General features: G+C 38.7%; 1 protein-coding gene and 1 long non-coding RNA gene across 6 annotated transcripts; one reads left to right on the top strand and one right to left on the bottom strand.

The window, feature by feature from the left end:
* Window positions 1-2,381: 2,381 nt before the first annotated feature.
* LOC117627956 lies at window positions 2,382-4,050 on the top strand. Of its 4 annotated transcripts, none has more exons than XR_004585869.1 (3): window positions 2,382-2,632; window positions 2,980-3,330; window positions 3,432-4,050. It is a non-coding gene; the product is annotated as an uncharacterized LOC117627956 (long non-coding RNA). The 4 variants fall into 4 exon arrangements; XR_004585871.1 differs by having other exon boundaries at window positions 2,383-2,632; window positions 3,467-4,050; XR_004585870.1 differs by having other exon boundaries at window positions 2,383-2,632; window positions 2,980-3,356; window positions 3,467-4,050.
* Window positions 4,051-4,450: 400 nt separating this feature from the next.
* On the bottom strand, window positions 4,451-6,394 carry LOC117628209 (ubiquitin-conjugating enzyme E2 32-like). Of its 2 annotated transcripts, none has more exons than XM_034360602.1 (5): window positions 5,921-6,394; window positions 5,452-5,583; window positions 5,269-5,344; window positions 4,848-4,963; window positions 4,451-4,758 (listed from the first exon to the last, which is right to left on the bottom strand). In XM_034360602.1, exons 1-5 carry the CDS (start codon window positions 6,020-6,022, stop codon window positions 4,546-4,548), a joined length of 639 nt encoding a protein of 212 aa, XP_034216493.1. In that variant the 5' UTR covers window positions 6,023-6,394; the 3' UTR covers window positions 4,451-4,545. The 2 variants fall into 2 exon arrangements, with proteins under 2 accessions (XP_034216493.1, XP_034216492.1); XM_034360601.1 differs by having other exon boundaries at window positions 4,848-5,011; window positions 5,921-6,391.
* Window positions 6,395-13,353: the final 6,959 nt, after the last annotated feature.

Raw genomic sequence — 13,353 nt, 5'->3', positions numbered from 1 at the left:
GTCTGCTAGAGTTTGGTTGGGAGCAATAGTCAACTCACGGTATAAGTCGTGCTCTATTGGCAAACCCTTCTTGAAGGTAAATGATGCGATTCGGTCATTGCAACCTACAATGTTAGCCTTTTTCTATATTGAATGTCTTGATGTAGTCTTTAAGGGATGAATCATGCTTCTTGTGCAAGTTGAACAAGTGGTCAAAGTTCTTTTTCATCGTCCGATAAGAAGTGTACTCTTTAGTGAAGATGAATGCTACCTCATTGAAGCTGTTGGTTGACATGGATGGTAGGGTATGGAACCAATCCTAGGCTACTCCTCATAAGGTCATGATAAACACCTTGCACATCAGTGCATCTTTGACTTTGTAAAGAATCATAACACTTTTGAGGTGCTTCAGATGGCTCTCGGGATCAGAATTCTCTTTGAAATGTGTGAAACAAGGTGCTGAGAATTGCTTTAGTGGAGCCGCTTGTTCGATCTCAATTGTGAATAATGAGGAGTTCACTAGGTCCACCTCCTTGTGCATAGCATCTTTGAAATCTCCTCCGATCTTTAAGTCTCAAAGTCAGTCATTTAAGAGCTTCTTGACATCTTCTACGCACATGGTCTGCGGTTCACGTCTGTATCCTCCATGGTTCGGGCATCGTTGGTTTACCTTCTCATTGTCTCTATAAGGTAGATCTCTTCGACTGTCATGTCTGTGCTGCATGTTGGTGGACTGAGCTTGCGAGGAAATCTCTATAGCTTGTCATCGAGACTTGGCTCCTTAGGACCAAGCATGTAGGAGCTTTTTTTCTTGTATTTCATGGGGTTGATCGTGAGGTTGATCTTCTCAGAGGCCTAGTCTCACATAAATGCTTCTCTAAGGGCCCATGCGGGCATGAACATCGGGTTGTGAGCTGAACCTCTCATGCACATTGATTCTTGGACCTAATATCGATCGGAGACTCAATCTGCTTTGAGCATGGCTTGCGGATGCTTAGGCCACGCCAACGTGCTAAGCATAACACTCTTGTCTTCTCCTTGTCTGCTTGCTCATGCTCGATCTGTATGATACCTCTCGAACTGCCTGTGGGTGCATTCATCCATCATTCTCTCTTCGCATTGTGGTCTAAGGGTAAGGTCTCAAACCAAGTCAATTTGGTTGAGGAGCTGTCCAACCAAGTTGTTTTTGTCATCCACTATCTGAGTGAGTTGGTCAACTCTAAGATTGAGGTTTGCTTGGCTTTGTGGATAAGGAGGAGAGAATTGTGTGAAACCTAATTGAACATGCGCTAAGGTTTCATTGAAGGTGTACACCGGAGTGTACGACAAGCGTGAAGGCAAATGATGAAATGGTTGTACTTGTTCCATGATAGGGCCGTGACTTGCGTCTGCGGCGGCACCGAGATGGTGCTCCAAGAATCCAGATGTGAAGCCATATGGATGGTGGTTGGATCCGGCCGCCAGGCCTTGAGGCTGCAAGTTGGTTAGGAACCATAAGAAAGGATCGTTATTTCAGCCATGGAGATGTGCCGTAGCAAGGTGGCTCACATCACGGGACCGCGAGGTGAGGCGGCTGTTGGAACGTGTGATCTTGGTTGCGGCGCCGAGAGGGAAGACGGTGGAAGCTGCTGGAACAGTGGTGGAAGCCACTGTACTGCTGGGAAATTGGGTAGTGAACTCAGTGGCAGAAAGCGGCAGCTGCCGTGGTGTCGTGGAGGCTCGTATCCTTCGCAAATTGAGTCATCTTGGCGATCTTGCTTCTCGTGTGCTTGCTTTTAACTATGGTTGTTTGGAAGACTTCGGTTAAGTGATGAAAAAGAGGAAACGGGTTCCTTTGATTCAACAGCACGAGTTGAGTATAACTCGCGCTCTCAATAAAAGCACCAATTTGTTTGTGTAAATTTCTCACAAGAGAATATTCACATATAGATTCTTCACCCTTCGAGTTTCTCTCTCTCTTCCTCGATTCCTGCGAAAGGAGTAAAAGACACACTTATGGGGATGTTGGCCAAAAGCCCTCAGATGCCTAAGTTAGTTCAATTGGACCTTTGACAAAAGATGCGGCAATAGCTTCTCGTGCGCTTGCTTTTAACTATGGTTGTTTGGAAGACTTCGGTTGAGTAATGAAAAAGAGGAAACGGGTTCCTTTGATTCAACAGCACGAGTTGAGTATAACTCGCGCTCTCAATAAAAGCACCAATTTGTTTGTGTAAATTTCTCACAAGAGAATATTCACATATAGATTCTTCACCCTTCGAGTTTCTCTCTCTCTTCCTCGATTCCTGCGAAAGGAGTAAAAGACACACTTATGGGGATGTTGGCCAAAAGCCCTCAGATGCCTAAGTTAGTTCAATTGGACCTTTGACAAAAGATGCGGCAATAGCTAAAAAAGATGGGGTTTTCTCTCACGGGTAGAGCCAAGTGCTTGGAGCCGTGTGTGGTAGCATTTAGCCATGAGAGAGAGAGAGAGAGAGAGAGAGAGAGAGAGAGAGAGAGTGTCTTGAATGTGGCCATGTATTTATAGGGCTTTAGCCATCTAGAATTTTTCAAAGAATAATTCCTATTTGAAAGGATCATTTCTCCCTAACACAAGAAAGCTCTCGTGGCCCAACACTCCATCTCATATATTCCGTGTGGCGCCATCTCTCCTCAGGTGAGTCTGTAATTTCATTTTATAATTTTTTGGAATAAATATCCGAATTCTTCTTTCTGTTTGGGATTATATTATTTGGATTTGATATTTGTTTTGGATCAGATCATAGGCATTTCTTCTTTGGTTATTCGTGGGGCATGTCCAGTTTTTCGGAGGCTGTGTCTTATTTTCTTAGAACATTTATAAACTTTTTCAATGTCTAATGAGATGATATTGGTTTTATTTACTGGGTAATGGCAACTTTTTATTGTGTGAGATAAAGTGACGATTTGGGATATTGTTTCTGTGTTCACGATTTGGGATATCTGGAATATTTATTGTTTGTTTGTTTGTTTTTTTTTTTGCAGCTGTTTAGCATCTCTCTTGGTGAGCTTTGAGGTTCTAGGTATTGATTTTAACTTTTCTTTTTAGTTTGGGTGTAAGTTAGGTTTGAATTTGTACCGATCTATTAAGTTTTATATGGAGGATGTTTTGAATTTTTTGGATGGTTTGCGTCTGATAATTTTCAGGTTTTGATTTGGGGTTAAAAATTTTGTTTTGGATGATTTGGGTCAGATAATCTTTGTTCATGTGCGCAAAGGATGTTTAAGAAGCTCCTTTGGGGGGGTTTAGAGGTGGCTAATGCTCTGATTTTTAGTGTCCAGGCACTCAGAGGACAGGGTTTGACACTTACTATTCTAGCTTGTAGGAGTACAAAGGTCTTGTCTTCTGCCTTCCTCTCTAGGTCTCTTTTTTTTTTCTTTTTTTTTTTAAATAATAAAATTTTATTTATTTATCTAAAAGTTGAATGTGGGTGCAGAAGTCTCAAGTATCTTCTCTGTTTGTATCTGACAGCCACTTGAGGAGAATGCCAAGTTAAAACTTGCTCAATTTGCTGCCTGCGTCCTTTTGCCTTTGGCAATTTCTCTTCTCTTTTGTCTGTTTTAGTGTTTAATGGAGCAAATACCCTTGTTGCTTTGGTGCGTTTACAACAACTGAAATTAATAAGTTTCCCTATTTATTATCATCTTTTTTCCAGTGTTTTTTAAATTTCCCCTGTTGCTGTAGAATGAATATAATAACGGTGAGAAGAATTATGAACTGTGGGAGTTCCTTTTAATCACGATCTGGTAGTTTTGATGGATTACCAACTTATTTTATTGATGATTTGTTAATGGTGAAACTTTGTGTTAATTCGTAAGTGTTGTTTGTTATACAGGGTTCTTTGTTAAGGCTTTTGGATGAATGTAGCTGCCGTTTTGTATTTTTATCTTTATGTGCATTTTTATCATGGGTTGTAACCATAAGTATAATTTGGATTTCTTGCTTTATGTTTCTTTGGTTCTATAATGGTTTGCAAAATGTTTTATTTCCTTGGTCGGTTGATGATTGTAATTTGTATTAATTTGTGATTGATTTAGCTATAAACATTTAGACTAGAATTTAGAATGGACTTATGGGTTATTATACTTAATTTGAGCTTCTGAAGAAAATAAAAAAATTATTTCGGCATGTTTTAACAGCTTTAACAGCTGCTGGGGGAAAAAAAAAAACATTTATTTGGGCTAGTTTTAACATTTGATGCTTAATTTTTCATGAAAGAAATGATTTGGGCTTTACCAAAAACTAGTATTGGGCTAAGCCCAAAATCGACTAAAGTGCTAGAACTTTACCGGACCTATTTGGGTCGGCCCACTTTTGGGTTTCAACATTGATCAGACTCGATCTGAGAACCGTGCGTTTGATCAGTTCGGTCCGCGGGTCAATTGAAAAATGATCCGACTTGAGCTGTGCACACGACTAAATTATTCCACTTGAATGAAAATATTGTGACCGAAATTATCAAGGAAATTATCGATTTATTGATGATAAATGGATGAAAAAATGCTAAATTATCGCTGTCACTAAAAAAAATATAATTTCACCGATTTGTTCTATGACCACGACCAAAGGCTTCTAAGCCTCTTCCCAAAATCGAAAAATCCTACCCGCTCGCAACGGTCAGCACGAATTGTATTCCCAAAAATTAAATTGATCTCTTGCTTTCTTTTTCTTTTTCTGTCTCGATCAATTTGGGAACGCACCCGGATATCCCCTCCACTGTTTGAAGGAACAGGGGTGGTCTTGCTTAGCATATATTCATGAATCTGTGAAATTAATATAATCCTTTAGCAAGCTTTCATCATGAAATGTTAGTCGATGTTGGTTGCAAAGAAACCTTGTGTAAGTATTGTACCTCATTAATTAACTTCTGACGTTCATCAGTGCCATATATTGGGGCTGCTAAACGAGATTTGAAAGCCAGGACACGCCTTTCTTCCTTATCGTATTCTACTGAACCCAACGCACCATCTGGGTAGGTGGGCAATAACTCAATAAGTTCAAGTAAAGCATCTCGCACTGCCAACAGCAACAGTACATTAACACTAACACGATGGGACATTATATAAAAAACAAGGGCACGCAGTGAAGAGAAACTTATAATAGTGAGGCTAAAACCATATCCATTAGCAAAAGCATTTTGGTTTACTGAGAGTAGAAGAATAGCTTGTGCTTTGGTGGATTATGTGTGTCTTCTTCTTTAGCAAGTGTTTTAATAGATGTATTCTAACATTATATACTAGCATACATAATGTCTCAGAAAGAATGAAATGAACCTCTTTTCCATGGCCCCCAATAAAAAAAACTGCTGTAATAACCGATCTCTGTTTGGGTTTTGAAGCGACCATTTTCCTGCAAGTAAAGTATACACATCATGACTGTGATAATTTAAAAAAGACAGAAGACCCAAGTTGCAAAAGAGTCCATAAACCTCAAAAAGCAGTAACATATGATATTACCGTCAACAACGTCAATATAGGAGGCTTGTCTGGGTATTCCTCCGGAATCTTGATCTGGCCATGATAAATCCCACCCTCGAATTCAGTTCCATTAGGGCCTCTGATTGCAAATTGCCAGTCCCGTGGGTTCGACTGAAAACAAATATCAATGATGTGTCAAATTACCATTTTGGCCAAACAACAAGCCCAATTTCAGTAGCCAGAAAGCCAACAAAAAAATGAAGCGACAAATTATGCCCTTGTCTTTTTAGTTCTTCAAAAAAACTAAAGGCTTTTTTATTTTTTTGAAAATGACCGAAAAATTATCTTAAAACAATCGAATGCTAAAAACAATAATTGAGGTCGAACCCAAGACCCAAAATTCAAATAGAAATCAGAATCACGAATCCAAATTCTTAACTTATCCTTCAAAGTGAAATTAAACCAAAACTCAAAGAACAAGAATATTTATAATAAATAAAAACGTAACCTCGAGCGCGAGGCACTTGAAATCGGCAGAGGGATTGGATTGCATCTCCTCCAACTCCGTTTGAATGAGTCTCGACAAGTTTGATTTAATCATCCTGAACATATTGAACGGGTTGTACTCCTCCTCCACCTTACTCTTAAACGATTCCACTTGATTTTGTTCGATCTGCTCTTACCCGACCCGATCACAACTTCTTCCGTTGACAAAACTTCAAAACACGAAGCGGAGAGAGGGAAGAGAGGCGGCGGTGTTTATAGGCGTGTGTGAGAGAGAGAAAGCATTCGTTGGATTTTTGTTGGTTCTTCCACGTTGTGTCTTTTTGCACCCGACGTTTGCATTGCAAATTATTTTTTATACAAAATTAATAATAAAATAAAGCACCAGCACATGGTTTTGAAGAATATTTGACGAAGGAGGAAATTATGGAGAATCCATTCAGCTCCTATGCATTGGCAGACCATCAGGATCGAATTTTATACATTTTTATGACTGTTATATGCATGTATTTATCTATGAGCTGCTCAGAATTGACTCAATCATATTTATATGCACGTAATAGGGTTTTATCGAAATTCTAATATATTATATTTTTTAGTCTTTATATTATGATTATCAGTCTCGATCTTTTGAATCACAGGAGTTCAAGATATTGTAGTCACCTACTATTGAATATTAATCAAATTATTCAAAAAAAAATTTAAAAATGAGTGCAAGAGTGAGTGAACCGTTGAATTTACATCAAACTGTAAATGACTACAAATCTCTCAGACCATTGTAGTCTAAGAAATCAGGACTGTTATTATTATTATTATTATTATTTTATTATATATAAATGATATATGAAGAGAAAGTAGAATTCCTAAAAAAAAAGACCTTATTTAATTTCTGGCCCTGAGCCACCCAAAAATGAGGGTCTGACTAAAATTGTCANCATTGTATTTAACATGTTGAGAAGCTCTGAATTTACTGCCCAGCAGTACCTTTCCTTCTTTCTTCCTTTTCTCCTCCATGTAGACCTCTCCGATAAGTTTGAAAAGTCCTGCACCACTTTCAAGTGTGAACAAAACTTATTAATTATGGAAAATTTTGTCGAGATTGTATAAAAGATAATAAAACCGCGTGGAAAATTAGACACAATTAATTAATAAAATCCACTATGGACATCAACTTCATTAAGTCAAAAACGCAAACCTTATCATGACATTATTTACAATAAATATTATTGAGTATGCGGGAATCGTGGTAGCCGAAACAAAAGGGAGCTTTTGACTTTCGCCAAAAAAAAAAAAAAAAAAAAACAAGGGAGCTTTTGATATTGGCATAAATTATGCGTACTTGAAAACACTTTCTTGACAGGAAGAAGAAAGGAACGTTCTTCCAAGAACAATAGCTTTCTTCTAGCTTCTCCATTTCTGTCTTCTCCCGTGTCTCCATACATCATCTCTCCTCTCAGAAGGAAAGAGCATATTGCCTTCTAAATTATTTGATATATTAGATTATTCACCCTATCAATGGTGTGATTTAAATCAAATTGTTTATTGGAACTCAATTGTGTGATTTAAATCAAATTGTTTATTGGAACTCAATCGTGCTTCCCACAAAGTAAAATTACCACCGCAATTTATGGATACGTTTGACTTCCCATTCAAAAAACTTGCTCCTTGTTGGATATTCTTGATGCATATGTTAATGTTTCTTTGCGAATTTGAATAAATAAGAAATGTAAACTTGCTCAGAGAAATGAAAACGCCATTAGTTTCAGATTGGGAATTTGCATATTAAATAAGGAGATAATTCGGATACACTATTTATAGGTGAGAGAGAGAGAGAGAGAGAGAGAGAGCATTCGTTGATTATTGTTTTTTCTTCAACGTCGTGCCTTTTTGCAACAGCTGTATGTGATCCATGGAAACGGCAATAAGGTGGAGTGTCCGACACGACACCGACACGCCTCAGACACGTGTTGTACACAATAGGGGTGGGCACTCAAACCGGCAAACCGGAAATCCGAGCCGAACCACACCGAACCAAACCGGAAAAAAACCAAGTTGACCAAAAAGTCAAAAATCGGTCAAAAACCGAACCGGACCGGTTTGGACCGGTTTCGGATCCGGTTCCATGTCTTCAAAAACCGAACCGGGCCGAACCGAACCGGTGAAACTAAAAAAATATATAATTTCAATATATATTTATATTTAATGCTATATTTTTAATTTCACTAAAAAAAACCTAATATTTATCCAAGTTAAATGTCAAAATATCTCTCTTTTCTCACTTTAATATTTATTTTTTTATATGAAATTGAATAATTTGTTAATTTTCAAGTAAAAAAATAATATTTCAGTTGAGAATTGTATAACAAAATAATTTTAAAAAATAATTTTTATAATCCGGTTCAAAACAGAACTGGAACCGAAACCGGACCGAAACCGGTTCAAACCGAACCGGACAGTTTTTGAATTTTTTTTATTAAAACCGAACCGAACCAAACCGCATGAATAGTACAGGATCGGTTCTAATTTGAGGCAAAAACCGGTCCAAACCGAACCGTGCCCACCCCTAGTACACAATAGTCCTTGGAAGTAATGTTTTTCACAATTTTATATGCAAGTTGGGCATTCTTGATATTCATGCTCCAACTTAAGGGGGAGTGTTGGAAATTAAGAAGTTTCTTTATTTCCTGTAATTGATTTCAATTGAATTAGGAGTAGTCTCCAAGTAAACCTAGGATTCCTTATAGGGTTTGTAAATCTTCCTATAAATACTTAGCTTTCTAACTCTATCAATACATAGAGAAATATTCTTCTCAACACACTCTCCAATTTGACAGGCAAACATTTTAACTAAAGGTCTTCATAATGCATTACACTGGATTCTTATACAACTTGTATATGATATTGTTTATTGAAACTCAATTGTGCTTGCCACAAGTAAAATTTTCACCACACTTTATGGATATGTTTAACTTCCCACTCAAAAAACTTGCTCCTTGTTGGATATTCTTGATCCAGATGCTAATGTTTCTTTGCGAATTTGAATAAATTTCCTACTCTTGGCAAAACCCTGAGCTCTAATAATAAGCTATTGTAGTAAAATGACGATCATTCATGAAGGGATTTTATTACTTTCTTTTTGGATACGAGCGATATTCTATTATCTCAGGGAGGAAAAAGAGAAGAGGATATTTGTCACTATATCCTCCCACATGTTGACAACAATATTTATTTATTTTTTTTGAGAAATTCTATGATTGCATTCATACACTACTACGTTTTACTATTTGCGCGACAGAAGTTTGCGCGACGAATATATGTTCGTCGCGCAAAACGCAATAAAGCGACGAAAAAAATTTATCGTCGCGCAAAAAATTTAAAACTTGCGCGACCAAAGTTTTCGAAGCACAAAACATATTAGCGCGACATATAAACAACTTCGTCGCGCAAATGGGAAAAAAAAAACCCGGGTATTCTCTTGGCGCCAAATACTTGCGTGGCGAGAGCAATCGTCGCGTAAGAAAACATAGCGCGACGATGGAATACTTAGTCGCGTAAAAGCAAGGTGATTTGGCTGCGAAAACTCTTGCGACAACAGTTTTCGTCGCAAAAGACAACTTAGCGCGACGAAACAATTTATCGTCGCGTAAGAAAACAAAGGATATTTTTAATTTGGCGCCAAAATAATTGAGGGCGATATTTTAGTTTGCGCGACGAAACATATTTCGTCGAGTAAAAGAGATGTCGGTACATTCTTGAGCGACGAAAAATATTTGTTACGCGACGGAATTTTGTTTTTGGGCGACGAGGACAAGAATTTGCTCGACGAAATCTTGTGCGACGGAAAGGACTTACGTCGCGCAAAAGTTTTTTTGTCGACAAGTTTTTACGCGACGAAAAAACTCGATTTGTGAGACGGAAAAATAGTTTTGGGCGACGGTAGTTTGCGCGACGAACTGTATGCTTCGTCGCGCAAAGTCCTTCTTCTTCATATCAGAACTCTGCCATTGCAGAGGCAGATTGGAAAAAAATTTCCTTTCTGCCTCTCTCTCAACCTCACTGCCGCTGTCTCTGCTGAAAATTCAGTACGTTCATCGGGTAAGTATTTTTTGTCGTTACTTTTTAAGTATTAATGTAAATTCGTACTAACGCTATTAATTTTGTTCTCGTTAGGGATATTTGTAATTAGCGATTGGTGGAGAACGATTGAGAAGGTATTTTATTCGTTTTATATATTAAAAATGTTAAAGTTAGTTTGTTATGTGTACATTTTTTTTTTTGAAGTTATATTTATATTATGTTGTTAAATTGTGTGTGATGTAGCACAATGTGTTGTGATGTACGAAGTTAATTGAAATTAACTTCGTACTTTTATTTGTATGTTTAGTAACATTTAGTTTCCCGTTCGAGATTAGTTGGATTTCGTACATGGATGCGTAAAGCATGACTGCGGTCCAATTAATTCTTGAATTGTCCCACTATTTGGACAGTTTGGTAATGCATAGTGTTGTCACGTAATCCACGGCTACAGGATTAGGTTTCGATTGTGGAGATTTCGGTGTCATCTCGGTACGTTCTTCGGGTGGTACGTAGGTATTAATACCTATGCCCACCTCAAGAACTGTATCGAGATGCTGCCGAAATTCATCCATGTCGAAATCTAATCTCATGTAGCCGTAGGTTACGTGACAGAACTATGCATTCCCGAATGGGATAGGGCCCTTACCGGAGGCATAAGGTGACATTATAACTTCGTATGAAGTTGTTGTGATTGTTATGTTGTGATTATGGTTTCAGGAATTATGAGCAGAAGGTGGATACAGAACCCGAATAGATGCTCAGACGAATACTTGGATGGAATCGAGGATTTTATTGAGTTTGCACGTAGACAGAACCCGGGTGCAACTAGAATCCGATGTCCTTGTAGGAGGTGTAATAACACGTTGTGGGAGACAATTGAAAATGTTGGATTTCATTTAGTAAGGAATGGAATGATTGAGACATATAGCATTTGGAACCTTCATGGGGAACAATTAGACCATGCTTCGTCTTCAAATGCCACAAGAATGGACAATGTTGAACCTATTGTGGATCCTAATGATCAAGTCATGGATATTATAGAGGATNTTTGTAGTAGTGAATGTTGAACCTATTGTGGATCCTAATGATCAAGTCATAGATATTATATACGATGCTTTTCCATTTGCATCGACCAACATCAATTAGCAAGGGGAAGATGACGTACCTACACTAATAGACAGTGTAGAGTTTGAACAATATGACAAACTGTTAAAAAATGCCAACCAAGAGTTATACCCGGGGTGCGAGAGCTTTTCCGTTCTGACGGCCATTGTGGAGCTAATGCACGGAAAAATAAAGTATCGTATGTCGAACCTGTGTTTCGATTACTTTTTGGGAGTTTTCAAGAGAATGCTTTTGACGGACAATTGTTTGCCGAAAGACCACAAACATACGCAAAAGGTGTTGAATGGTCTTGGATTGGGATATGAAAAAAATTCACACCAACAAATACAATTGCATGTTATTCTACAAAGAGCATGAAACGTTGGATACATGTTATATATGCAATGAGTCGAGGTTTAAAATGACATATCAGAATAGAACGACTAAGATCCCACAAAAAGTCATGCGTTATCTGCCTCTGAAACCTAGGTTGCATCAATTGTATATGTCGACGCATACTGCCACAGACATGAGATAGTGTAAGGAAAAATGGGTAGACGACGATGTGATGCGGCATCCTGCAGATGGGGAGGCATGGAAAGAGTTCGATCGAACGTTCCCTGAGTTTGCTGCTGATCCTCGAAATGTTAGATTGGGACTTGCCACTGACGGATTCAATTCGTATGAGGTTCTAAACCAACACCACAGCACTTGGCCGATTTTCATATTCCCATATAATTTGCCGCCTTGGAAATGCATGAAAAAACAATACATGATGATGACTGTTTTGATAATTGAGGATCCTAGTAGGTCAACTGATGTTTACTTAAGGCCGCTGGTGGATGAGCTGAAGGATTTATAGACAAACGGTGTGCGCACATATGATAAATCAATTGGGAAGATATTCACTTTGTGGGCAGCAGTTCTGTGGACTGTGAATGATTTTTCCGCATTTGCAATGGTTTCTGGGTGGAGCACAAAGGATTATATGGGATGTCTTGTATGCAAGGAAGATGTAACTTCTAGTTGGCACGCTGGAAAAGTTTGTTACCTTGGTCATCAGAGATGGTTGCCATAGGACCACAAGTGGCGGAAAAAAGATAAAGAGTTCGATGGGAACACAGAGCGTCGCCTCAGACCTAGAGAATGGTCCGGTGATGAGATCTTGGAACAGCTGAACCGTTTGGATTTTGCTCCGTTCGGGAAAACAGTTAGTCGGACTAGACCTTCTACCCATTTGAACTGGACGCACAAGCCTATGTTTTTTGAGCTCCCATATTGGTCGAAACTGAAATTGAGGCACAATCTAGATGTGATGCATGTTGAGAAAAATGTATTCGACACATTGGTGGGCACGATTCTAGATATCGAGGGGAAGGCGAAGGACACGATCAAAGCTCGTCTTGATTTGGAAAGAATGGGCATACGAAGGGGTTTATGGATGAATAGGGACAGTGATAAAGCTAGAAGGGATCTTGCATTCTTTTCTATGAAACCGAATGACAAAAAAGAGTTTCTAAAGTTTGTATCGTCTGTCAAATTTTCCGATGGGTATGCTTCTAATATCGTACGTTGCGTGAATGTCGATGGGGGTAAATTTACTGGACTTAAGAGCCATGACTGCCATGTGTTTATGCAACGCCTACTTCCTGTGGGTATTCGACACCTATTGCCGGAAGATGTGGTGAAGCCAATCATGTTGTTATCCAGATTTTTTTCCCAACTGACGGCAAAAACATTGCGAAGAACAGACATGTTTCAGTTGCGCCATGACATTGTCCAAGTCCTATGCAAGTTTGAGATGATATTTCCTCCAGCTTTCTTCACAAGTATGATGCGCGTGATGGTTCACTTGCCAGAAGAGGCATTGCTTGCTGGTCCTGTCAACTATCGTTGGATGTATCCAATAGAAAGGTATATAATCCTTTTCGTTTGTGTATGCATCATTATCACAGGCTTGCTAATTTGTATCATATCTTTTTATTTTGACAGGCTTCTCGGAGAGCTGAAAAAAAGTGTACGCAACAGGGCAAAGCCCGAAGGATCAATTATAGAGGCTTGGGTTCAATATGAGTCGCTTACTTTCTGTGGAATGTATTTAAAAGATGTGGAGACAGATTTCAATCGTCCTCAGCGTAATAACGACGGAGGTATGAGAAAGGAAAAACTTTCTGTTTTTGCCCAAAGCGCCCGGCCCTTTGGAGATCCTGGACGAGGGGAGTCGTTTTCTAGAAATGACATGGAAGTAGCGCATTG

The sequence above is a fragment of the Prunus dulcis genome, chromosome 5, assembly GCF_902201215.1.
Source record: "Prunus dulcis chromosome 5, ALMONDv2, whole genome shotgun sequence".
In the NCBI taxonomy this organism is placed as follows: domain Eukaryota; kingdom Viridiplantae; phylum Streptophyta; class Magnoliopsida; order Rosales; family Rosaceae; genus Prunus; species Prunus dulcis.
The sequence above is the reverse complement of the archived record's forward strand: the minus strand, read 5'-3'. Positions and strand labels throughout refer to the sequence as shown.